This window comes from Ambystoma mexicanum, chromosome 6q, assembly GCF_040938575.1.
Source record: "Ambystoma mexicanum isolate Mex_15411 chromosome 6q, UKY_AmexF1_1, whole genome shotgun sequence".
Taxonomy (NCBI): Eukaryota; Metazoa; Chordata; class Amphibia; order Caudata; family Ambystomatidae; genus Ambystoma; species Ambystoma mexicanum.
This window is the reverse complement of record NC_090937.1, coordinates 1,153,059,653-1,153,085,124: the sequence shown is the minus strand read 5'-3', so window position 1 is coordinate 1,153,085,124 and position 25,472 is coordinate 1,153,059,653. Positions and strand designations below refer to the sequence as shown.

The 25,472-nt window shown below is 41.9% G+C and overlaps 1 protein-coding gene across 2 annotated transcripts in view; it reads right to left on the bottom strand.

Moving 5' to 3' along the window:
• Positions 1-5,497: 5,497 nt before the first annotated feature.
• BEND4 (BEN domain containing 4) overlaps positions 5,498-25,472 on the bottom strand; it is a 489,416-nt gene continuing 469,441 nt past the window's right edge. Inside the window, exon 5 of one of the 2 annotated variants that reach the window (XM_069631744.1) lies at positions 5,498-7,271. In XM_069631744.1, the coding sequence (XP_069487845.1) occupies positions 7,054-7,271 (218 nt within the window). In that variant the 3' untranslated portion in view covers positions 5,498-7,053. The remainder of the gene's footprint in view (positions 7,272-25,472) is intronic. The other variant, XM_069631743.1, reaches the window with a different exon arrangement.

Below are 25,472 nucleotides of genomic sequence, written 5' to 3'. Positions count from 1 at the left end.
AAAGATCCAGAGAAGACAGAATGAGAATGAGGTAGAGCCTGAAAAAGGTTATTCAGACTTTTGTTCTTCAAGTGAAGTAAATTGCTCACAGCCTGCTGTGGGCCATAGTCGAGATTCTGGCCAGAGCCATTGTGAAAGTGTGATAAGACCCTGAGATCTCATACAAACTGCACTGTTGGATTTGAGCATGCAGTGAGCTCACCACCAAAGCTTCTGAGCCTGTAACAAGCTATTGTTGTACTGAACAACACTTAAAAGAACACAATTAGCACCACTTTTACACGTACCGTCTTACTTGCAATGAGTCCCATTATGTCCCTTTTATTTTAGGAGAGGTTTATTGCGCACACTTGTTTTGTAATGTGCTGTTTTTCCTCCATTAACTTTGCACTTTTGCACTTAAAAGTATCCCTCTTTTGTTTTAATTTCCAGCCAAAGGCTCCTGTTGGTTTTCTTTCCAAACCCCTGTGATTGATGTGAATAAAACAAAGTTAAGACTGGTCTTTCTGTGTTCCGTTCATACTGTCACACTACCCACTGTGACATTACCCAGATGAGCAATACAAACTAGAGATTGGGATAAAATATTTTGGTCCCGTTACAAGCTGCAATCGTACTGAAAGAGTATTTTTGAGTCCATTAGCATAAATATGCATCTTAAAATACTACAGCACTAATGCAAGGAGCCAATGGGGTTAATGGGTGACACAGAGCATTTTGTGCTTGAAGAAATGCCTTTACTGATTTTAAACACATTACAAGTCAGATCATGAATGACTATTACAGAAGCGCCTTCGGGGGAGGAAAAGTAAAATACAGAGAGCTATGAAGGCAGAAGAAGAGTAATATTTGAGGAAAAGTGAGTCAGAAAGGTTTATAAAGGATCTGGGGCTAGATATCCTCCATTCATTTATGAATAGAGGATAGCACAGGGGCAACACTCTAGACCACGCAGAGGAACAGAGGTTCAAATCCTCGATCCGCACTTAGAAACCAAACTCAGGTATGGTATTAGGCGCGTTATAAAAAACCAATTAAATAAAATTCTAAAAAAATATGAGAGTAGAGTGAGATGGAAGAATGACATTGAACATGACAAGTACATGGTTTTGTGTTAAGCACTTTAGCTCAATGTCTGTTTAATCAAAAATAGTTTTTGTCCATTTGGTATGGGTAATAGAAAAATAGTTTATTGTTTTGCACTTTACATTTGAATACATGCCAAATGTTATCACCTAATGACTATGATTTCTATGTATGCACCCTTATATTCAACGTTTAATATGGATGAATGGTAGAGGATTTACACTCTGTTTCTTCTTTACTTTATTATTTGTTTATACTTTTTGTTATTTCCAATTAAAGGGCAATTCATTGGCGAGTTCTTAAATCCGGCAGCCCTAGCTACCCTGAAAATAGAACATCTGAAGCTAGTTTCGTTAGCTTATGCTAACGATTTTTACATTTTTGGGTTGACCCTAATTGGATTACAGCATCTTTTGTCAGACTTTTCTAAATTTGCGGATGTTCCTAAATTGAAAAACAACCCCCCAAAAAAACTAAAAGAATACATTGGACTGGCAAACGTAGATCTAGATCAACATAGATCTTTTGTTTGGCAAATCAATCATGTGCCCCTCGAAAAAGTGAAGGGTTTTGTAAATATGGGATTCCGCATTTTGACCAAACAGAATATACCATTTATTAAGGACTGACTGTTTTCTCTCGGAATGGCACTAGGCAATCAATTGGTACGAGTGGACCTTAAGTATGGGAAGTTTTCAATTGTGCCAGCTTTGAAATTTTATGAAGGGAAAATTATACCCAAGATACTTTATGGCTTTGAGATACTTCTATTTTGGGCTCTAGGCTTGCTTTCAGATATGGCGGGTCGGTTGTGGAGGAGGATACTTCAGGTTTCTCATGGTACTCTGCTATTCGCTATGAACTGGGTTTAATCTCACTTAAAGGTCGTGCCCAGTGGAAGTACTTATCTCTTTACTATAGGTTTTTATGTCCACCTTGTGCTCCCTCTTCATACATGGAATTAAATAAGGTGTTGATTGATAGAAAGGACGTTTTTATGCTTCAATTTTCGGATTATTTGCTCGCTGATTTGGATCTGGTAACAGCTGATCTTAAAGACAACCCATTGCTTTATAGGCAGGACTGGGTAAATACGATCAAATCTTTTCATTCATATGAATCGCGTACCCATTCAAAGTACGACTCCAAACCTGTTGGAATGGTTGCTCCTTATCTCGCTGTGTAACCTTAAAGATTTCTGAGATTACAATTTTTTACGTTTCAAATGAATCAAGTATACACTAAAGAGATCTTGATTCGTTATAAAAGATTAACGGTTGACCATGGTTCATGCAGCTTCTGTGGCTCCATTAACACTGTCGAAACCCTGGAACATTTGATTACATCGTGTCCTCACCTTTGGGGTCTTCGAGAGTATCATTGTAGATGATTTTTTATCAATTTTAACTACAATGTCATGTGATTCTTTTATGCAATTTTGTTTAGCAGGACGCTTCACTTCGGTAGTCATGTCAGTAACAGGCTTTTTTAAATCTTTGCATTTGGAATGAATTGTCAATACTATGAGCTTTCTCTTTCCATAGTATGTTAGTTTTCTTGCATTTGTTAGTATTATGAATTTTAGTGTTGCATGCCGAGTGTTTTATAACAATAAATAAATAAATATAAATAAAGGGCAATTCAAACATTTTTGGGGGGAACTTGAATTTTGTCTTGAGGTTTCTCATTGAGTCTCCTTTGCAGCGTATCCCTTCTTTCTAAGACTTTTCACTATGCAGGTTAGCCTTTTGGTAGCTGTCACATCAGCATAATGTGTGCATGTCTTTGAGGAACTCTGTGAAGATCTTTTTTTACCGGTGTTTGAGGGAAAGGCTTAGCTTGAAGATGAAAAAGTCCTTTCTTCCACCAGTTCTCAGTTTCCCCCTCTCAGAAAATGAAACTGACAGTGTTTTTCTCACCTCTTAAACCCGATGAGATGGAAGGGAGGATACACTGCCTTGATCAAGAGAATGTGCTCAGCTTTTAGTGGGGTTGGCTGGTAGTCTGAAGGGCAAAACCACTACTAAGCAAACGTGATCCTAAAAGCATCTGGCCCATATTAAATGCAGAGGGGTGTGCACTCGTGCCCCGAACCAAACCAGTCAGGCTGCAACATGGGCTCCCCTGTATTCTTATGTCAAGCATTATCGCCTGGACCCTGTGTTAAGCCAGGATGCCCATTTTGGATGGTCTGCCATACAGCAGTTTCTTATTTAAGGTATCTGTTCATAATCTATTCCTCACCATTCTGAGTTCTAGTGTTCCTCTGGGAACCATTTAAAAGAAGAGTAAACCGTGGGAAGACGTCAGCCATAAGAAGCACAAATTACTTAACTTCAGTAACATTCATTCTGATACCTTCTACAGATTCCTCATCGTCCTAATTGGTAGTATGTGAGGTCACGCAATCTGGGTTGTGCTCTCGTCACTGCAGTTATAGCATTCTTTTTGGCTCTTGTGGAGCATGTGCAATTGAGTGACAGAGGTATGGGGCAGGTGGGGTCCCACATACATTTACACATATGCACCCAAGCTATGTCACTATTGGCACCAGTGATGTCTATGACAAAGCTGTCCTGGAGTCTCTCAGAAAGAATATTATGAAAAGGTTAGTCGTGTGTTCTTTTCCAGCAACTGGTGCCTGCTGCTAGCTGTGTTTGCATGCATTCACACTATCCGGGGCCTATGCATATTGGTTCTATTTGCAGACTGATTCAAGAGACACATACTGCTCAGCTAAAGCTGGAAAATGGATCTGAATGAGTTGTAACAAGTGCCACTCAACTGGATTGGTGTTGGTGACGGATTAAGCCTGCCCTCCATTTGCCAGGGATTGCTGTAGCAAATTGTCTTTCAAAGGACCTCTGTAATCCGGTTGCCACTGCAAACCCCTAATGCTAATGATGATAGTTTGTCACCCCCTTCACTATATGGAATCATCATCTGCAAGGAGATGAAGGCAGTTGCATCTCTTCAGTGTAGGTTAAATTGCCATGTTGGGCGGGGTTTAGCTATGTCAGCTTACATCATACTGGGGAGAGAATTAGGGACCTGCTATTTGTAGTGGATTGATTGTGGCCTCCCTTCTCACTGCTCAGGTGCCCTATCAACACCACTACGCTGTGCATGTTGTCTCAATACAATGGATATGCACATAATCACTAGCAAGAGGCCTATCCAACCACGCACAATGTTACAATCATGCACTTCTCAACTGGCGCATTAGCATGCTGACTTGTACCGACACGTGATAGATTACTGTCTGCTAATAGTTATGCATCAATTCTTTTCAAAGCATTTGTGTGCCAACTGTTTACCATTCTGCAATGCCTTACTTAATTCAATGTATTATCCAATGTTGTACAGAATGCAAAAACCGTAAAACCTGGCACACCCAACGCCCATCATGAGACTCATAAGCATTAGGAAGATCTAGCCATGCTCTAGATAAGCTGGCTGCTGCAGTGGGCAATGCATGGATCTGTATCAAACTACTCTGAGTTAACCGTTTCACTTTTTTAAAGAGGTTCTTTTGTAATGCACAACAAATGTGTACCGTGAGGCAATTTCAGTATCTACAGTTAGGATATTACTTTGTGGGATATCATCCATTGAAGGGGGTCAATCCTCCAAAACTGAAATATTCAGTTCTGTGGGACATGACCTTTCTTTTTGCAGTAGAATATGGACTGTGGGTCAATCTTTCAAGTTCTTATCTGTGAAAATAGAAATGTTGCTGGTTTTGGCACCTTAGGTTGGACTTTAGAGTTGGCCTTCCTAGAAGCTTTTGATAAGGCTTTTATAACAAAGGAGCTTGTTTCAAATTGGTGACAAGCACTAAGGTTTCCATACTCAGTATTCTTCCTCTTTCCTAAGACCCTTTCCTGTGTGTGGCTAGCAATGACACAACTTATTTGGAATCAAAGGTGGACATCTAGTTACTTACTTCAGAGAGTGCCTTCTGTTGTAAGACCTCACCTTCAGGTCCATTCAAGCACCTTAGCATGTTGGGTCAAGAACGTAATGGGGCGGAAGCTGGGAACAATGCCAGCTTTTTTCTTTGGAGTTCCTTCCATTTTTGGAGAACTGTGATACCTGACAGGATGCAAATGGAGAATTGTTTTAAGAGAACCAATTGGGCCTATGCCTCAATTTGAAGACCTTGCTGCCTCTGAAATAACATCACACTCTGCACACGTTAAACATTGGTGCCTCAAAATCACCACCTATAAGCCAAAACCGAACAGACAACTTCATCAAATGGAGCAGGAATTTGGCTGCAGGTTCACACTCATGGAAACAGAAGGGTTTGATTGGTTTTGTTTAGTACTGGTTGTAAGCAGTAAATAAAGAGACTGCAGATTACTTTAAGCCTATATAATTCATAAAGTTAGGAATGTCCAATTACGGATGAGAGAACAGCAACACTCTTTAATCAAGGCATGCACTTGGGATCTGAACTTGGTTCCATAGCCAATACATTAACCACATCACCTCACTCGAAATTTGACTTTTGATGATCCTGAGGAATCTGTTCGTTTTTGTAATAAACACTTTTAAAAGTTTGCATTTTGCAATGAGACTAGAATCACAGTGTATTCCATCAAAGAACCAATAATTTAAAATTGGATACAAGAACAACGTTAGTTCTCTTATTGCACAACTTGGAGCTTTAAGACAACTGATATTCCATTTAACACACACTAAAGATTTGGCTAGCTGCACTGCACACAAAAGAAAGTGTATTAGAGTTAACACTCATCAACAATTTGTATTACAATGATTGCTTATTGATATTATGCTTTTACAGTACATTAGAATATGTTTTGTGATCAGTACAAGTCACCCAGAGCTGCAACAACACCTTGCTCATGTAAGATGACAGAATGAATCTTAAAGAGGCATCAGCCGTTTGGATTGCTCAAAATAAATCTGGTTGATTCTCAGAACATTTCAAGGGATGAAAACATTTAGAAGCAAATGATGCATACTTTAGTGCAGACAGAGGACATGCAGTTCTACTATAGGCCTAATTTACTGTCATTTTACAAATTACAGTCTTCAGGGGGCAGATATACAGAGAACAACATACATGGACCTTAAACTGCATTTGCATGTCTCAAAGGTAAATACTGAGTGAAACTGCAATCCCCAATAGGACCATATTTTCAAATCAGACGCAGAGGTGTCTGTCTGCATGCATGGTGCAACATTACAAGATGAGACTCTCGCAATCAATATAGCATTATTGCCCTCCCCACCCTACAAGATGTCCACCATGGGGGAACCCCTTTTCTGAGCTCTGAGATTTATAGTGAACTTAAGGAGACCACCCATCTGTATGAGGTCATGTGTTCAAAGGAGGCTGCAAATGTGATATCATTTTGTAAAATGTTCTTCAAATGAAAAGTTCAACAGTCAAAAGCCAGAGTAATCAAATATTTACACTCTCAATAGACAGCTTGATTCCAATTGCATTATTAGTCCTTGGTATTATAATTCTAAAATATCCTAGTAAAGGCTATAAAAATGTCAACTCTAAGCATTTATGAAAATAAAATAACATGGAGGAGGTATTGGGGTTTGTTAACGACCTACAACATACACATATCCTTGCATACATTAATCTTTGTGAAAGTTTGATTCAAACCCAATCTTGCATATGTCCACATTCTATAGAACCTATAGGCTGATAAGGCAAATTATAAAGTGTTTATATTCGATACATCTCCTTTCATCAAAATGTTATGAATACACAGCATTGATGCAACCGCTGGCAACCAAGGAAATTGCAGGTGGACACAGAAATGTGCCTACTTTTGCTCCACTAGACTTGGTGCTGAGTCAAGGGCATGATCCTGTAGGACTGTGCATTGAACCATGGACAACACTTACGTACTTTGGGCTCCTAAAGGTGAACGTGAGTGAAAGTACATGTTCTAGTGGATACAGTTCTATCAAAGATCATCAATCTCCGGATCCATCTTGGGAACTTCGATTAAAGACCTCATTGTGAAAGTCGTGGTGGTCAATAACATCATAGTACGAGTTACCATTATGAAGGAATGTCCCTACAGCACGTCCTTGACGAGCATGTCCTACAGCATCACTGAACACCTTGTTTATCTGTTCTTCCGAAGGCATCCACCAATCTGGATTGGATGTACAGTGCATCCTAATAAATTCTGTTGGGAAAAGACACACCTGATTAATTGACAGCTTATTTGCATAGCTAAACATATAACCAAATGTGACACAACCTTTGAACCTATCATAGTCATTGACAATTTCTTTAGGCAGCTTTCAATTTTATCGTTATTTAGCATATGTGTGCTATCAGAGAAGAGATAAAGACGTACAGACCTCAATCATAATTCCACACCAGAAGGGGAGGTCCGGCCATGCTGCTATGTCGCCGCAATGTCACATCTCTGTCTGTCATTCTCATGGGGAAGGTATGTCATAGCAGTCTACTTTTGACTGCTAATTTTGGGATGTACCAAGACTAATTGGCACATGGATTATGTTGAGAATGGAATATTGCACAGAGGAATCTGGCAGTTGTCACAATTAATTTAAATAATTACACTGAACAGCATTCTACTTGGAGTTATACATATAGGCCCTACAATATTAAAGTAATGGCATCATTAAGATCATGTGTATTCTTTTCTTTTGATGCCGGTTATTGTTCATGAAGTTTGCATCACAATGAACCAATAAACGAAAGGTAGAAATAAGGTCATACTATGCAGCCCTTTCAATGAGTAATTGCACATTTTCATTGTTAAAATGAACAAGGTGTCATCTCCCTCCCTGCTGCTCAACAGAGGGCCCTGAAGGCTACATGCACATGCATTTACATTAAGCTGGCTGCCTTGGACATTAGCCCCTTGATAAGGGTGCATGTTGTGATGAAGTTCAATGCTTAGATGATGTGACTGGGAAAGCCATTGAGGCCCGGGACCACCAACTGCACCTTGATATAGGCCCCAAAGGAGGACCTGGTAGATATGCCAGGCTTCTGAGTCCATTCCTAGCCTTACATGTTTCAACACTTTTAAGAGGTCCCTTTACCTGTTTGGCTTAAAACCCTTAGCCACAGTGAAGAACACCTTGGGGGTTAGGTGATAAGCCGGACCTTGATGGCAAATAAACAGACCCCATGATTGTGCCAGCAGTCCATGTTAGTTAGATCAGGTTTAAATGGTACACTATTTTATGTACTATAAGGATTGTTGACTATGTCATCCCACAGGTTCACTCCGCAGACATCCGTGACTTGAATACTGGAAATAGCACTATCTGATTTGACTTCCTCTTGCGAACCCTGTTCTCGCACAGAACGGCCTGAGCTTGACGAATAAGGAGTCGGTGAAGGATTGCTCAGATGTTGAAAATCGTAACGTGTCCTTTATCTTTGCACCAAAGTGCAGGTCTATGTTGAACATCCCCGCCAGTGAGAGGCAGCAAAAGAAATCCAAGATGAGGGGAAACATGCACAAATGAAACAGATGCAACTGGGGGGTTGGTTGTTCAAGCAGTTGTTCAAGCACGAGCAAGCCAATACAAATCAATTATGCACTCAGCAGGCAAACTGACTATATTGGGGAGTATTGTGGGAGTTAGGAGAAGGAGGCAGACTGAGTTGTTGCATGGCAGGGATTCGAGGAGAAGGGAAGAAACGATTAAGAAGGGGAAGAGACAGAAAGAGGAGAGGAGCAGTTGGAGCAACGTAGAAGAGGTGAATACAGTGAATTGACAGATAAATAGAGAAGAGGCAGAAGGACCATCAGGTGGAAGACCTGAAAGAGGGAGAGAAAACATTAGTAGGAAGAGGAGAATAAGAGAGGTGTGGAGAGAAGCTCAGTAAAGGGAAAACAAGAGTAGAGAAAGGAGGTGGTGATTTGAACGTCAAGGGCTGGCGAAGCAGTAGCAAGAAGCATCCCAGTGGAAGGAGGGGCCGAAAATAAGACTATTGAAACACAGAAGGGTGTTAAGGAGGAGGTGGTAAAAAAGAAGAGCGCAGAGGAAGAAGAAAATAGAACACCAAGGAAAAGAGTCACCAAGGAGAAGAGTAAAGAGAAAGTTTAATTTGTAGCATAATGTCAAAGAAAAAAAAAGAGTAAATAACCAGATGGGTTAGAGAAGGAAGCAGTTAATCAGTAGGGAGGTTGCAAGGGAAGAGAAGAGAGGGGTATGAAGGAGAGAGGGTAGACCAAGACCTGGTCATCTGTAGAGACACCCTGGTCATCTGTAGAGACACCCGACTTGATGGGGAAGCCTGAGCTCGGAGAAGGGCTCGGAGAAGGAAAAACGGGGTTAACAGAGTTAAAGCACAAAACGCAATAAGGTGCACCTTACCGCTTGCACCAATCTCAGCTATAGAGTTCAGAGTTAGAAAAAAGGAAGCAGAAACCCTGCCATGCTGGTAGGGGTACTGGGTTCATGACGGCCGCCATATTGGTGTGTGAAGGACCAGCAAGCATTGTATTGCAGCTGCAGAGGGAGTAAAGACCCCAAAAAGGCCAGATGCGCCTGCCCCGACGTTGTGGGCCAGGTGAGGCATGACAGCAGTGGCGTAGGACTGCGGCCCTGAAAGGAATTTCATTGAGTTGTCTGATTGTTCACATTAATGACAGCCATCCCTAATCTGTTTTCCGTTGGAATAACCCTTGCTACTTGACATCTGGTTGCAAATTGCCTATTGATCTCTCAGCCTGTGACAGTATGAAGAGATGTTCATCTCCCAGGAACTATGTACATGATGTGGGGATCCCCCAGCTACGGTACTGCTGAATTGCATTCCACAAGAGGCTGTATTGCTAAGCCCAGCTATTCTGTTAGCAACTGAGAGCCGGGTCTTTTTCGATACACTGCCCCCTGGCTCCATACGTCTACTGTAGCAGCAGATGTGTGCAAGAAGGCAGGAAGTGAGATGCCCTGCTGTAGCATGCCCACCGGGTTTTCAAACACTGAAATATATTCAGCCCTTCCCTCAATATATCTGCTGCAGCGAGGAGGGGCATGGCTAAGAGACACTGCTGTGTAGGGTACACCTTGCCTCAAGCACTGGGCCATTAAAGACGGCTTCAAATGCTAACCTGGTGCAAATGTAAACACCCTGCTGAAGGGGATGTGATAAAAAAGTGAAGCACCATCAGACTGCTATGCAGAGCATGCATGCAGTAGAACTGCATAAGCATTGTATATGCTGGCAGACTTCTTTGCCAGAAAGAGAAAGACAAAATTAGGTCTGTACGTCCTCCTTTTCTAAATAAACACGTGTAAGTAGAGCGTCCTCGGCTACCTTTGTCTAGGTTGTACCCAATAAGGACTGAGGGGGATATGGGAGGGTGGGTCCCCTCCTCAATCAATAGTTCCAAAGTCTCTTTTCCAAAGCCCCTACATTTATAATAGATGCAAATCTTATATTTCACTCCCTCTGTATTTATCAATTGCAGTTCCAAGGAAAGAAGGCCTTAAGTGCAGCATACATGGAGCTGTAGTGCTTGAGTAAATGGATATGATTTGGGATTTCTGCTGACCTTGGGAAGGGAGATATTGTTGTGCCCACTTTTTGTTTTCATCATTTTTCTCTTGCTGGGAGACAGAGTTGGACCTTTTTCTGCGGTTGGTATCTTGTTTGAAAATGTTTATTTCAGCATCAACAGGAACCCGTCCATCGCAGATCTTTAGCTGGAGGTTGGATGGTGACAATCTGTTGAGCATCAAGCCACACATAAAATCAGTATTTATGGAACAGGGTCGTTTACAAAAAGATCTGAAATCATTTGGAAAAGGTCCAATTGTAAACAAGGAATTCCGGCTTGTTCATTGACAATACCACTCCCATGTGGGCCTGCCTTGGTTAGCTTAGAAGCCTTGTCTTTAATCTGAGCCTTCCCATTCATACATTATGGGACGGAATACGTTGAGCCTATGGTCATTGTGGAGCGAGTAATATTAGTGCAGTCTGTGAACACCAAAACCATGGATTGGTTGGTTGGTCAATGTGGAACCGCCATCACCTGCTTTGGCATGGTGGGAGTGCTAAAGAGGCCCTTCCATCTGCTACTTATGAAGTGTCTTGGTCACCTCCAAGGTGTTAGATTGCTACTCGATACTGGATAGCAACGACTGACAGCAACATCTTTACTGCCTGTCCTGAATAATTTGAATGTGGTCATCTAGGAACTTAAGCTGCATGAGCAGAGAGTGGTAAACAGTGTGCTGTAGGATTGAAATGCTGAGTCCAACCCTAGTAATGTGTAAGTATGAACATAGGAATAAAAAGCAAACAATTGTTGCTCAAGTGAAGCAACCACAAAGGCTGGCAGTGAGGGACTTTTTCAGACAGGACCTGGACGCTGTAGAAGGGTTGTGCAGCAGTCAAAGCACCTTCAGTCTTGCAATGTAATGTGCCAAAAATAGAAATGCTGTATTTATTTACTTAGAGCCATAAAACAGGGATTTAAGGTGGACTATTAAACATTTTTTGGTTATTTTGATTGCTATATTTCTGTTTTACAACCACTGTGAAAGATTTTGCAGCAACATAACATTACTGTAACCCACTACCTTTAATATTTATATCATAACACAACTTTAATTGAGTGGCCTGCATTTTTGCAAAGGTCTTTGCATCTCCTTTCAATTCTCTTTGCTTGGCCTTTAAATGCATTCATAGACTTGCCATGGCCTTTCTCACCTCCTTAATATCCCCCTATGTTCCCCTCCATCCCCCTTTACTCTCAGGCTCTAAATACATTCTGTTCCTAACCCTTGCTGTGACCAGTTTAATTTCTGATCCTTTGCCCTCGCTCTAAAACACATACTTATCTCAAAGTGTACTTTCTTTCTCTTCTCTCTAACTCTTAACCCCTCCGATTCTTTTATTTTAAAATAAATGTTTTTTATTCGTTTTTCAGAAACAGAAGAAAGAAAGCACAAGGAATAATTCATTGTGATTTCATGAATTGGCTAAAATGTAACTAGCGCTTTGGCGAAAGCGCTCTATGAACCTCAATAAATACAAATACAAAATACAAAGTAAAATCTCTACACAAGTGAGCTATACATTTAAAACTACAGTTAACACAATTGAACAGAGCAACAAACTGATATTCTTAAAAAATTACCTTAACTATAAATCAATATTAAAATTATTTTTGTTTGCCATTTTATATCTGCTTAATCTTGGGGACTGTTAAGTCACTCGCTACACCTTATACACAGCTCGCTTCGTGATCCAAACTTCAGCAGAACCTGACGTTTGTTTTGGTCATCCCTAAGACCAAACGAGTGAATGGTCTGGAAAGGTCTTTCCAGGCACAGGCGGCACGTCTATAGAATAATCTCTCAAAAGACCTTTGTGTAGATAGGAATCACATATCTTTTAGGAAATGCTGGAAAACAGTCCTCTTTGAATGAACAACTCCTGACTCTTCTGTTTGAACCATTCTTCTATCTTTTGCGCCCTGATGCCTGCCGGTGCATTACAAATATGTAAATAAATAAGAATAAATAAATAGAGGGAGAGGAGAGAGTGGGCAGGATGTCCTAAGTTTTAGTGGTGAAATGAGATGCCAGAGCCATGTAAAGGGCCTTTGAGGTAACAGGAGAGGTGGAGACTACAGCAGGATTGGACAGCTTTTTGCAGATTTTGAAAAGTTTGTCTGAGTTGTTAGAGGCCGCAAAGATGCAGGCTTGGATGTAGGCTCTTTTCTTAGACAGGACAGCAAGTCTGTATTGCCTTTGGAGCAGGCAGCATGCCAGTTTGTCAGAGGATGAACATGATGCCCTCCACTTCTGCTCAGCCACTATACACTTGCGCTTAAGGGTGGTGAGGTTGGATTTCTACCAAGAGTTGCAATTAGATGTAGGCTTCAAACGGATCCTCATGACAGGGGCAAGGACATCCAGGGTATTAGAGATTGAGAGATGAAGGTTGGAAAGGGCTTTGTCAGAGTGTTCTACCCCCCCTTGAAATGACCTGATCGCAATCCGATAAGGACTGCAGAAAGATTTGTGTGAATAATCTGACTGTGGTTGATTCAGATGCTAGGGGAAATTGGTCCTGGCTGGCTGGAGTTTTGCATTCAAATAAGAGGTAGCTGAATTTAAATACCAATTTAGGGAGAATTTCCATAGCCTCTTGGAACACTTGTGACTTCTCTCAGCTCTTCAACTTTGGGAATTGTCACTGGGCTCAATATATTTTTTCTTTGCAAGAAACATGGTTACAGACACCCCTATTGTTAGACGGCTATTCACTACTTTTAAACCCAGCAAGCAAGCAACCGAGAGGGAGACCGGCAACAGGCTTATTAGTTGCAGTGCATAATAATGTGGGAATAGCGGTATCTAGCTGGAAATCTCCAAACCCCTTTATCCAGTCAATCGTATTAGCCTGGGACCCATTATACTTTCCAGGGCTAGGTTCCTTTCTATTAATAAATGTTTATTGGAACCCAGCTAATGTGACTCCACAAGTCTTTCGGAATGCTGTTGAAGATCTGTTGGACAGTTGAATTACATGCCCAAACTCTAATGCAATTCTAATCTGTGATGATTTCAATGCCACATGTTTTGAGGGAAACAAAAATCTTTTGAGAAATGGAAAGTATAGTTCCTCATCGATGAAGTGTGGGGCAGCATGGATATACCTAATGGATACCTGGGATTTGCACATATTAAACAGGGAATGCATTGGAGTTGGAGATATCCCTGCTAGAGATAATTGGGGTCGGGGTATCCATTACATTACATTACATATGTTATGTGCACTATTGGTCCTCAGGCATAAAGGCGCAGACTAGACAGACAATAAGGAAAACAGGGAAAGGGACATAAATGAACAAGAGAAAAAAAGGAAACCCTGAGTAGTGTAAAACAAGGGTCTCCCGCAAAGCAACTGAAAACAGGGAATCACATCATAAAACTGTCTTACTAAGAGTCAGAAAGGTATGATTCCCGAGTCCTGGTAGAAGCAAATCAAAGAAAAGAAGGTATCCAGCATGCCTTTATAGATTTTATGTTTGTCTCCGGAAATATTTGTCAAAAATCTACTTCCTTCCAGATAATTCAGTCCAGACAGAGTGTTCATTCAATTATGCAAATGGTATGGAACCTTCGGCACGCAGGAGTTACTAATGGAAAGTGTGTTTCAAATGGGAGATAAATCCCAGGCGAAATAGACATCTGTGAAATTTAAAAAATGTTGAAAAGCTAAATAATCTTTGAACATTTTCAATAAGCAATATTAAGGACCCTGAACCCAACTAACCTTTGAATTAGGTAGCTATTCTGGTTGGTTTTTCATGAAATCACCCATAGTTGTGGAAAGGTCCAATTTAAACATAAACATGTTTTTGACCATGAAATCAAACAACAAAATAGACTGTATAAGAGCAACGGGCCCAGTTATTACTCCTGAAACTATAGCTAAGGTGAAAAAAGTGAAGTTAAAATATAAGAATTGGGTGTTGTGAGAAACCTGAAAGTGTCTCCCCGACTAGTCCCTGAGATCTGTCATCCAGGTGGCAAGGACACGGCCATCGCTATTGGATCCAGTTCCTGGGGGTGGACTAGTTAGGGAGTATCACCTGGATGGGGGGGTCTTCGGGGAGTAGAAGTGGGACACTTGACGGGGGAGACATGGTATGCCCTTCTTTAAAACACCTTTTCCCCATCCTACTCTGTAGGATATCTGAAAAATCACCCCCCCTTCTTAACACAAACACTTTCTCACAGACCGATTACCCTGAAAGAGAACGGACTAACATCAGAGCCGTATACCTGGCATGTCCCAAATCAAGGGTCAGGCAGTCAGGCAATTACCACTGATTTCACACACCTGATGGCCCTTTCCCTTCCCCATAGGGATAAAAGGCAGAGCACAAGAGCAAACTCGGCGCATGGCGGAACGTACAAGGACGCAGTGATTCCAGGACGGCAGTTCAAACAAAGGAGAAAGGCAGCACGACCTGAAGGGATGTCAAGGAGGGAATTGCCCTTGCCCTTTTTACCCCAGACCCGCAAAGCCTCCAAACAAAGAATCGTAAGACCGGGAATCGCAGCTGGCGGATGGTGTGACTGACGTCAGCGGTACATGGAACCCTCCTGCACTGATAGCCAGGGTTGGGAGACGAGGTTGCCATTGTGGTACCATACTTGACTCCAGCAGTAAAGGAAATGCCAATGAGTTCAGCAGGGCCAGTGAGTCGGAAGAACCTGATAAGAGCCGGACTGTGTCAAACCCAAGGTTGAAGTGGCAACACTATAAGATCAAAGGTATAGACTGAAAATACCCGACAGCCATAGGGGAGGCCGACAAATGGTGTCAAGGTGGTCATACAAAGGTCCAGTCAAATACCTTATACAATCGAAAGTCCTTGACGCCTTATTAAAAACGTGAGCATTGTGAAACTGGCGTTTGAACCGGTTGAGGGGAACGTCGTATGAACTCTGTAAAGCCTGACTGGGGGCTGAGAGAAAGCCTGACTGGGACTAAAAGATAGCCTGACTGGGGCTGGATGAGCTAGTGGTTGGTCTGAGCCCGAATGAGGGAGGCTAACATACACAAATGGATCAGAGCCCTGCCGGCTGAGGGGGATGCTTGGGTGAAAAGTAATCACCCAACATAAAGAGAAATTAGAAGGAACTTTTGTTTTATCATTTTGAAGCATCAGGGCATCGTAAGTAAGATACTTTACTTGAAGGAGTCTTGGACACGGAAGATGCCTGGTATAGTTGGAATGATACTGTAACCTTGTATTGCAGAAGCCAAGGAGTGCTAGAGAGTCCCGCCTTTGTCCTGTGCTTGAAAACGTGGGGAAGTGGGACCCCGGCCATAACATCCTGACCTATTATTTGTGAACACTTCTTTCTTTTCTTGCTAACACTACCCGATACTCTTTTGTAACTTGTAGTAAGAATTGGCAATAGTTTTCTTTTTAGATAGGCCCTTTTTATTTGACAAGATACCACTAGGACTGCCTTATTATGATTTGAGCGTTGTAGCTTGCTCCCAATTTAGATTTAAGTTTAGATTAGGTGTTTTCTCACCCAATTGTACAGTTTAATAAACACCTTTGAACTGTGATCACTTGTGTCTGTCTTTACTGTTGCCACCATGAGTTCCTTACAGTAGGAAGTTATAAAGCTTTACTAATTCAGAAAGATGTGGAAAGGATGTTAAATGCCTTATCTTCCAAAAACCCTGCAGACATTTGGAAGTTGGTAAAGGGTCTTTATAATCCTCAACTAGCGTTACATTTAAACCCAATTCCCAAAGCAACATAGGTCGCTCACTTCTCATCGATTTACGCAAAGGGGTTTTTGTTGCTTGCACCTATTATATTAAACTCTGAAGGATGGGACTTCTCATTTAATATTGATGATGCGTGTCTGCTCATCAAAAGAAGAAAACCTTCTGGATGGATTGTCCAATGTGATCCTGAAAAACTACCCGGACCTATGAGCCGATGTTTTACACACAATATTCAAGCAGGTATTGAGGGATAAATGCATTCCTGTTCATGGAAAACAGCAATAGAAGTCCCCATCTTTAAGAAGAGAGGCAGCTTAATCCCCAGAAATGATCGTCCCATCAAGTTATAAGACATGCCTGGGGAAATGCTTGTCTCTTTAGTCCAAGCCCAATTAAATGTGTGGGCAAAAAGTAACAACAAGGTGGACATTTACCAGGACGGCTTTGTGAAAGACTCAGGGACCGCCTTTAATGGCTTTGTATGATTTTTTTTTTTAAAAGATCTCTTTCCGAGGAGCCCATTGTATATCTGGCCTTCATCGACTTGCCCTAGCTTTCGATAGTATAAATAGAACGCTTTTATGGAATAAACTGCTAAAATTGGGATTTTCAACACATCTGGTAGGGATAATAAAGGATCTCCACTGAGACGCTTCTTTAAGAATTAGACTGAATCAAAGTGGTCATTTATCAAAACCAATCCCTACATATATGGGATTAAAACATGGTTGTATGCTATTCCCCGATTTGTTCAATCTTTTTATTTCAGATATAGGAGGAACTTTATGTGAAGCTAGATCCTTTCCTGTATAGGCGTCCATGCAATAAGCTAGCTTCTTTATGCGGATGACCTGCTTTGTTGGACCAAACCTCCATAGGATTGCATACGCCAGCTTGACAAATTACACCAATATGTACAATCTAATTATGTTTTCCGTAAATGTTGCTAAATCTAAATTGTTGGTACTTAGGTGCCTGACTAACAATATGCTAGATGGGGTAATGTCCTTCTAATACTTGGGGTTTTGCATTAAGGGAAGTTCAAACAATACATCTAGAATTACTATGCTAAAGCATAAGGCAGTTTTTCGGGCCTCTCAAAGGTGTGCATTAGAGAACCGATTTGGTTGTTTTTCGATAGTTCCATTGCTCAAATTTTATAAAGTGAAGGTCATCCCAACGTTGACCTACGGAGCTGAAATTTCCCTGACTATTTCCCCTACACTGTGGAAAAAATTAGAGGGATTGTTTTGGAGAAGAGCTTTGCATCTCCCAAACAGAGTTCCTATTCAGATTATACAATTTGAGTTCGGCTTCCTATCTTGGACTGCTATGGTCTAATGGAAATTACTATCGTTATTTAGGAAATGTTTGCTTTCAGAGAGGGACTCTTTATTTTACACGTTGAATGAAGTTTTGAAGAATAAAACGGGTATGTTTTTGACAAGTTGGGAAGAGAGATGTTTGAATAGTACTTAATTATTTGTTACTACATTGGACATATTCATTCAAAACCCTTTAGCTCTTAAGCAAAAGCTCTGGTTATATGACTGAATAAATATGGGACTGGAATGTAATAATGATAGATTATTTTACCATGTCAATCAGGAGGAGAAACCTCTCAACACTATTCCTAATTATTTAAATACATTTCCAGCTGCTTCATGGAGAGGTCAGTTATTAAGATTTCGTTTTAACGTATATCCTACAAACAAAGTTATTGTTGCCGGTTTCAAACAGGATAGAAGTTCTTGCATGGGTAGATTTTGTAAAGACATAAATGCCATAGAGACTTTAAAACACGTGGTGGTATCTTGCCCCCTGCATTAAGAAAATTGAGGCAATTACACTATGGCCCTTTTTTGATGCATTATAGAACTGTAACCCCCAGAGGAATGGTGGGCCAGAGTGATTAGCGGGTTGCATACTAGCTTAGCATTAGCTACTGCTAAGTTTTAAAAAATTTTTTTTAATGAAGATGATTATGTTCCTGAAGCTTAACCAGTTGGTGTTTTATCCTTTGACTGATCACATTATGTTTAGTTGATAAGCTTTTTACCATAAACTTGTATCATGATCTTTTATTTTGAATTATGTATATGAAGTCACCCATATCTTTGATTTATGATCGAGTTGTTCTGATATGTATTTGTGAAAGGTTTAAACTTTCAAGCCAAGCACAATAATAAAAATACATTACTGCCAAGGTACTCGTTATTCAATTGAATAGTTTCAAAAACATCTTACTATTTATATTATGAATTTATGGTAAAATATCTATGGAGAAATCACACAACAAAAAATAAAGTCTGCCGCACAATCACATTGCCAATAACAACCATATACTGTGCATTGCCAGATATCAAACATGGTTTTATTGTTAACCTTTCACAGATTAGGACTCTTTCACTGTTGCCAACATCCATACTAAAAATCACATTTGTTTTTCTTTCTATTCATTTTTAATTTTGATAAATATTGCATAGACGATGTTCAATATTTGTTATAAACACAATTTGCAATGCATGCAACTGTAACTTATTAATTTAGTAAAAACAAAATGTCAGCAAGTTATAACAAACTTCGGCCAGATATAAAGTATCACACCACAAATAATAGATTGGTACTTTACTGAATGAAACACATTCCATAGATTTACCCTTTTCTATTGCAATGAAAATCCACATTACTAGCTTGCACATGTACAATGGCATCTAAAGAACCTCTGCACATGCAGTAAACTTGCTGGAGCACAGGTCAATATTATTAGGATTTGAATAAAGAACGCTGGGAAAATTATGGGATCTAACAATCCTAACAACATATGGTTATCATGGAATTGACCCAGAGCTCTACTTATCTAATTTTACATTTATCTTTTTATGCTCTTTAGCAACACCCATGCAGCAGGTAGGGTTGAGTATAATTATATTGTGTTTCCTGTAAATATGCATAAACTCTGCCAGCTCATCAAGGAATTATGTATTACTATTATGAGCTAGTTTGCTGTACATTAACATACATATTTACTAACTAGCACAATGATCCACACAAAATGATGATCCAAAATCATAATATATTTCCCTATATGCCCAAGAAAAGTAAATAAACTCTGTATGAATTAATCGCATGTGTTTACTAATTGAGAAATACAGGTAAAACAAACCTTATTAGCAATTTAATAATCTACATAGTTATTTGATTAACACATTTCTAGGAGTTTGTGCTACACTATCCCTGGGTAGATCCCAATGCTTTGCAGAAAGAAACACTTTAGTGTATGTAAGATATAAAAATATAAAAATGCTGATACTTCATTTTAATCATTAACAATTTACTAACACAACATTGAAAATATTTTCCCAACATCAAAATGCACGTAGAACTTCTAATAATACACCAGAACTACTGCCATCATTAATAACAGTTTGGGCAAAACTAGACACAAGATAGAAAATAACTAGGTAGAACATCCATATTGAACTGTGTTAAATATGAACCGACAGTTACTTTCAAGATATTATTTACATGTTTTGTTTTGTATGCAATCCCCGTCACATTACAGCTTTCATGATAATGTAGTATAACAGTATGATATTGTGGGAACTTAACAGGGTTCGAAATTGAGGGTAGCTGTGAGCCATTTAGCCCCTGGACAGAGCCTAGAGGAGACTGGTTAGCTTGACATGAACAGCTATTAGAAGCTACTTTTGGCTACTCAGGCCAATGGATGCCGAACAAACAAACCTATGTGAATTTGGTTCAATCTGTAAATAAACATTCAAACACATCTGTATGACATTTAAAGCATAAGTGGGTCATAAATAAAGGACACAATGATATCTTTGCATCTTATGTGGAAGTCAGATTTGCAGAACTCGTTTCCCAGTGGTAGCTCCTGGTCACTGGTTAATGCTGGATACCTAGGCGCTACTTTTAGCGCCTTCTTATCAAATCTTAATTTTGATCCCTGAACAGTACTGCGTATTAATAACAATTAAAGACTTAATATGGCATCATTATTATTATGGTATTTACTGACCGTGGGCCTAGCTTTGAGAAGCAACAGAGCGCTTAACTGAGGTATACAACAGTGCAGACGCATAACAGCACTTTTCAGAGGTAACAACAGAACAGATATACAGCGGGGGTAGGATAGCGAGGAGGGGTACAGCTGTACAGGGTTGCAGGGAGGAGAGGGGCAGTCGGCATCTAGCAGGGCTGACGTGATGGCCTAAGTGTTGAGGAGAGACTCCTTGGAGAGGTGGGTCTTGAGTTCTTTTCTGAATTGTAGGAGCGTGGGGGCGAGTTTGATGCTGATGGGGAGGAGGTTCCAGTCTTGAGGCGTAGACAGAGAAGGTTTTCTGATCCTTTCCTTTTTGCAGAAGCAGATTTCAAGTCTGCACGCATCCTGGCTTCTGTTGGGCTGCTGTCCGTCGCAGATGCTGTGTGTCTCCACAAGGTAGCTGGGTGTCTTGAGGGCGACTGCCTTATAGATGATACAGCAAGGCCTTAAGATGATTCATGCATGCAGTGGGAGCCAGTGAAGGTTGATGAGGGTCGGAGTGATGTGGTTGTATTTGCGTAAACCCTTGATGAGGCATGCAGCCACGTGTGGGACACTTCTCAGGGGCACAAGGGAGGAGGACGGAAGGCCTTCAAGGAGGGCATTACCTCCATCCAGGTGGGATAGCCTGGGTGAAAGGGGGATAGCACAGGGGCAATGTGTTGGTCTTGGAAGCAAGACGGGCAGAGCAACAGAGGTTTGAATCCCGGATCTGCTCTATTTAGCGTGTTATAAAACAAAATAAAAAAAACAATTAAAATAAAATATAAAATAGGACCAGTGCTTGAACGATGGATCTAAAGCTGTCTGGAGGGAAGAAGGGCTTGACTTTACACAGGCGGGAGAGCTGATACCAAGCTGTCAGAGTTTTCTTAGCTATGTGTGTCTTGAAGGAGAGGTTTTTGTCGATGTGGAACCCGAGGCACTTGGCGCAGGAGGCGAGCTTTGGTGTGAGGCCCTCTGGGTTCATGGTTGATAGCCAGGTCTGTATGTCTGGGTGTTCGGTGTTGTTGGTGAGGAGTAGGAATTCGGTCTTGAAGGGGTTGAGCTTCAAGTATGTACTGGACTTCCAATACTGGATCAGTGAGAGGCAGGTTTTGAGCCTGTGGATGTCCTGGATGGAGTAGGTCTTGAGGTATAGCTATGTGTCGTCAGTGTATTGGTGGATGTTGTGTGAGGCAAGAAGGGCTCCCAGCAGCTCCGTGTTTAGATTGAAGATCAGTGGGGAGAGGAAGGAAGCCTGCGGTACACCACAGGTGACGGGTAGAATTGGCAATCTAGATGTGTCCATCTGAACAAACTGCTGGCAGTTGGCGAGGTAGGACTTGAGCCAGCGTAGGACAAGGTCACTGATCGACATGCGGCGATGTAGGATGTTCATGAGAGCCTGGTAGTCTACTTTTTCGAAAGCGGCTGAGTTACACTTTTTGACATTTTACACACTGATACTTTCATACAAAAATTATTTTTCCATCTTAGAATAACAGGCTTGCTGGCATGGGCGCTAGGATATATGAATTATTAGCGTGCACCGTTTCTGTGTGAAAATTTCCACATTTACCAAATTTACATAATGAACATAATGTCACAAAAATATTGTTTTACATTTAGTTGATAGAGCTTGTCACCATCAATATTTGCAAAACAAATTAACTCTAGGACATTTCATCCAAAGGTTACACGCAATACAGTGATACTCAATGCAAAATTCAAAGGGAATTTTTTTTTCTTATTTCCAAAATATTGAATGGCATCACCAGTTTCTCTGCATGGTGACAAAACATCTGGTGTCCTATACTGTTAGTTTCTTTGAACACACGGATAGGGAATTTACAACCCAGAGAAGCTTGGTCGTCAGGGCGGAGGTTCTTTGATGTTAGGCTGGCAGGGCTATTTACTACTTCAGTCCCACCTCCTTGTCATAATTATAGCCACTTTTTATCACTTCAGTCAGACTCACAGTCTTCGGCGGTCTGAAGGGTTCCCTTCAGGAAAGGCGTTGCTGATTGAAAGATCAAATTATTTGCGACGGGACGGCTGACGTGACCCTATTTATTGAATACTTAGGGTATTTTTGCACAGACCATGTGGCAGATAGATGTTGTAAATGGGCAGCCTTTGTTTATATTACCTAGGCATGTCTCTGGAAACCAGGATACAAACAGAGTCATAAGGTTATATGGTGAGCTTCTAAGGCCAGTGTTCACACATTTATTCTTGGGAAAGCAAACCACCCCTGTCCTGTAGCTTGTTGGGGAATGGAAGGCCATTTGGCAGCTGAGGCCTAGTTTCATTCAGGATGGTTTCATTCACAATATGCAGCCTTTAAAGTAATTTTCTTTTTCCCTTGCTTTTACATTTCCACAGAACATGGTAAAATGATAACTCTCTTTGCAATCAAAGTCCTTTCACAACTTATTTTTGATATCTTTGTCTGTTTCTTGATATAAAGCTGATTTTCAGTCTTGTAAAGGAAAATATTCACAATGCAAAGCCCAAATTCGTTTTTTCCTCTCATGTGACATGCTATGCTTTTCATTTCAGATTGGACAGTTCCTCTATTAACAATACATCTTGGATTCTTCCATGGGACTAAAAAGATGTGTTTTTATGCTTTGTCTTTTACTTACATATATTCTGATTTCCTTGAACATGTCTTTTTAAAATGCTGTGCGCAGGCTACAGCTCAAATGCTTGTTTTGAAACTGGCGCAGTTCTTTCTTTGCACACTTTTCTTTTGTATAGATTTCCCCACTGATCCCCCACTCTTGCTTTTGTCCCTTGCAGAAGCATAAGGAGGAGGAGGAGGGCATTTTTCTTTTTCTTCTGGATTCTTTCTGGTTGATTTTTGGGGATCAAACAAGGTTAACTTCTTTGGATCTTCTCCTATCTCCATTTTTTCTTGTAAGTACCCTTCCCCGCCCCTCAGGCCCTGAAAAGAATTCTCGAATTTGTTCACTACAGACCGGTGTAGAAAGGGTGGTTTAGTAGCACACAGACACTGGAGCTCTTTCCGACTTTGGCAGTATGGTAGAAAAGTGGCAGTAATTCCTTTACCGCCACTTTCTTTGGCGGTAACAAAATTACCTCACTTTTTCTCACCAAATTACAAGCTTTGGTGGAATTACCACTGGCAGAATTACCAAGTGGCAATTTCACTGTTTTGTGGAAAAAAAGTAGAGACTTTACCTTTAGCATGATGCTTGGGGATTTTTGTCAGAATTACCACCACCAGAATTACTGAGTGGCAATTACACCAATTTTTGAAGGAAAAGTTGTTTGCGCCGATGTTGAGTTGGCGAACGGTCAGGCAGCCTGGACCTCTGCTCTTGGAAGCCGCAGAACCATCTGTATCTACGCCCCTTGTCCGAGTGCTGCTCTGACTGGGTGTACGTTTTGTGCATGGTCTTTGTCAAGATGGATAAAAACGTGGGCATTTGTTAACTGTTTTTCTTTTTGTCCAGCTCCTCGTCCGTTGTGGAGTCGAAGAGGTCACTCCCTTTGAACGGAAGATCTAAGATGCGATCCTGGACATCCGGGTTGAATTTCGTAGCACAGAGACAGGCCGTTCTTCTCATGTCTGTGGCAATGCAGATGGCACGGCCAAAGGTGTCAATGTGGGCCACGGGGGACTCCATGATGTCCTGCGCCACCATCTTGACCTCTGCCAATCCCGCCTTGAATCGTGATTGGCTCTGTGCTGGAAGCTCTGGGAGGAAATCCGCAATATCCCGCCAGAGCCTCTGGTTAACGGCTGCCAGCACGGCATCCACGTTGGCTTGATGAAGGTGCAAGGACATGTTGGAATACAGCTTCTTCCTGTATGCCTCCAAGATCTTCTCCACCTTGCCTAGCAGCGCCGCAGAGGAGAAGGCTGAGAACGACTGAGGCTTGGAGAATAGTGATGTTGCAGCGATCACTGAGGAGTGTGGCTGAGGATGGGCCGATGGCAATAGTGTATCCCCCTCAATCTGCCTGTTCTTGGCGTCCAGGCGTTTATTCACCGGCTGGACTGAGTGAGGCTTGAGGCAACCCTTCTTGGCCAACGCAACTATGTCCTTCTGCATTGGGACCCCCATTCTGGTCACAGGGCATAGCGTGAGGACTTCTGCAAGGACCCCCTCTACTGGTTGCTCGACCTCGGGTTGAGGAAGGCCCAAGTACTCTGCCAGCCATGCCAGACGTTCATGGAAGGCCTTGGCTGAGGTTGGCGTGTCAGGGTCCTCCTCCTCATCTGTGTCCGCCTGAGGGTCCTGTTGATCAGGGACTGGAGGAGGGGAGTTGGGAGCCGGGGGCTGCGGTGTGGAGCCCGGAGCGGGAGGCTGAGGCTGTTACGGAACTGCCTGGACCTGAGGCTGAACAGGGACCACGGGCTTCTGTACCGGGGCCTGCGGCGCCGGAGTCATTGGCGGGAGCACGTCCCTGATGGCGTCCTGAGGATGTCCCCCATCCGAGGAGATTTCATGAGACCGAGGAACCGTTCAAAGAACCTGTCCTGGATGGCCGGAGTGGTGGTAGGCGATATTGACGGGGTAGCGAGAGGCTGCTGGAGCCGGTGGGTGCCCTGCCCATATGGACGCAGCGGGAACCTGCCTTGCACAAAGGAAGGGTAAGCTGTAGGCCACATACCTGGTTGACACCAGCCCACCTTGACGCACGTTCCTCCACCTGCTGCCTTCCCTGGAGAGGCATCGGCCAGATGTCTGGATTTCCTGGCACGGAGGCCATTTTGTTGAGCTGCCTTCCACGTGCCTGCCTTGTATTGCTTGGCTCACTGGGCCCAGTCCGTCCAGGACACTTGAGTGTGGATCATGGGGCCTACCCTGTTCCTCAGGCCGAGGCCCGGTAGGCATTTCGCCCTCGGCGAACTGGCGATAGACCTGCGCATAGGCGCCCCCTCAGCCATGTTGCTGGTACTAGGGTTTAGCCCCTCGGGTAAAGACCCGGTAAAAGAACCTTCCAGTCCCTCAGCACTGTTACCGGGAGGATCTACTGACCCCTCAGCCTGTTGGCCGGTAGCTGATTCAGCTTTGGTACTTGTGCTGG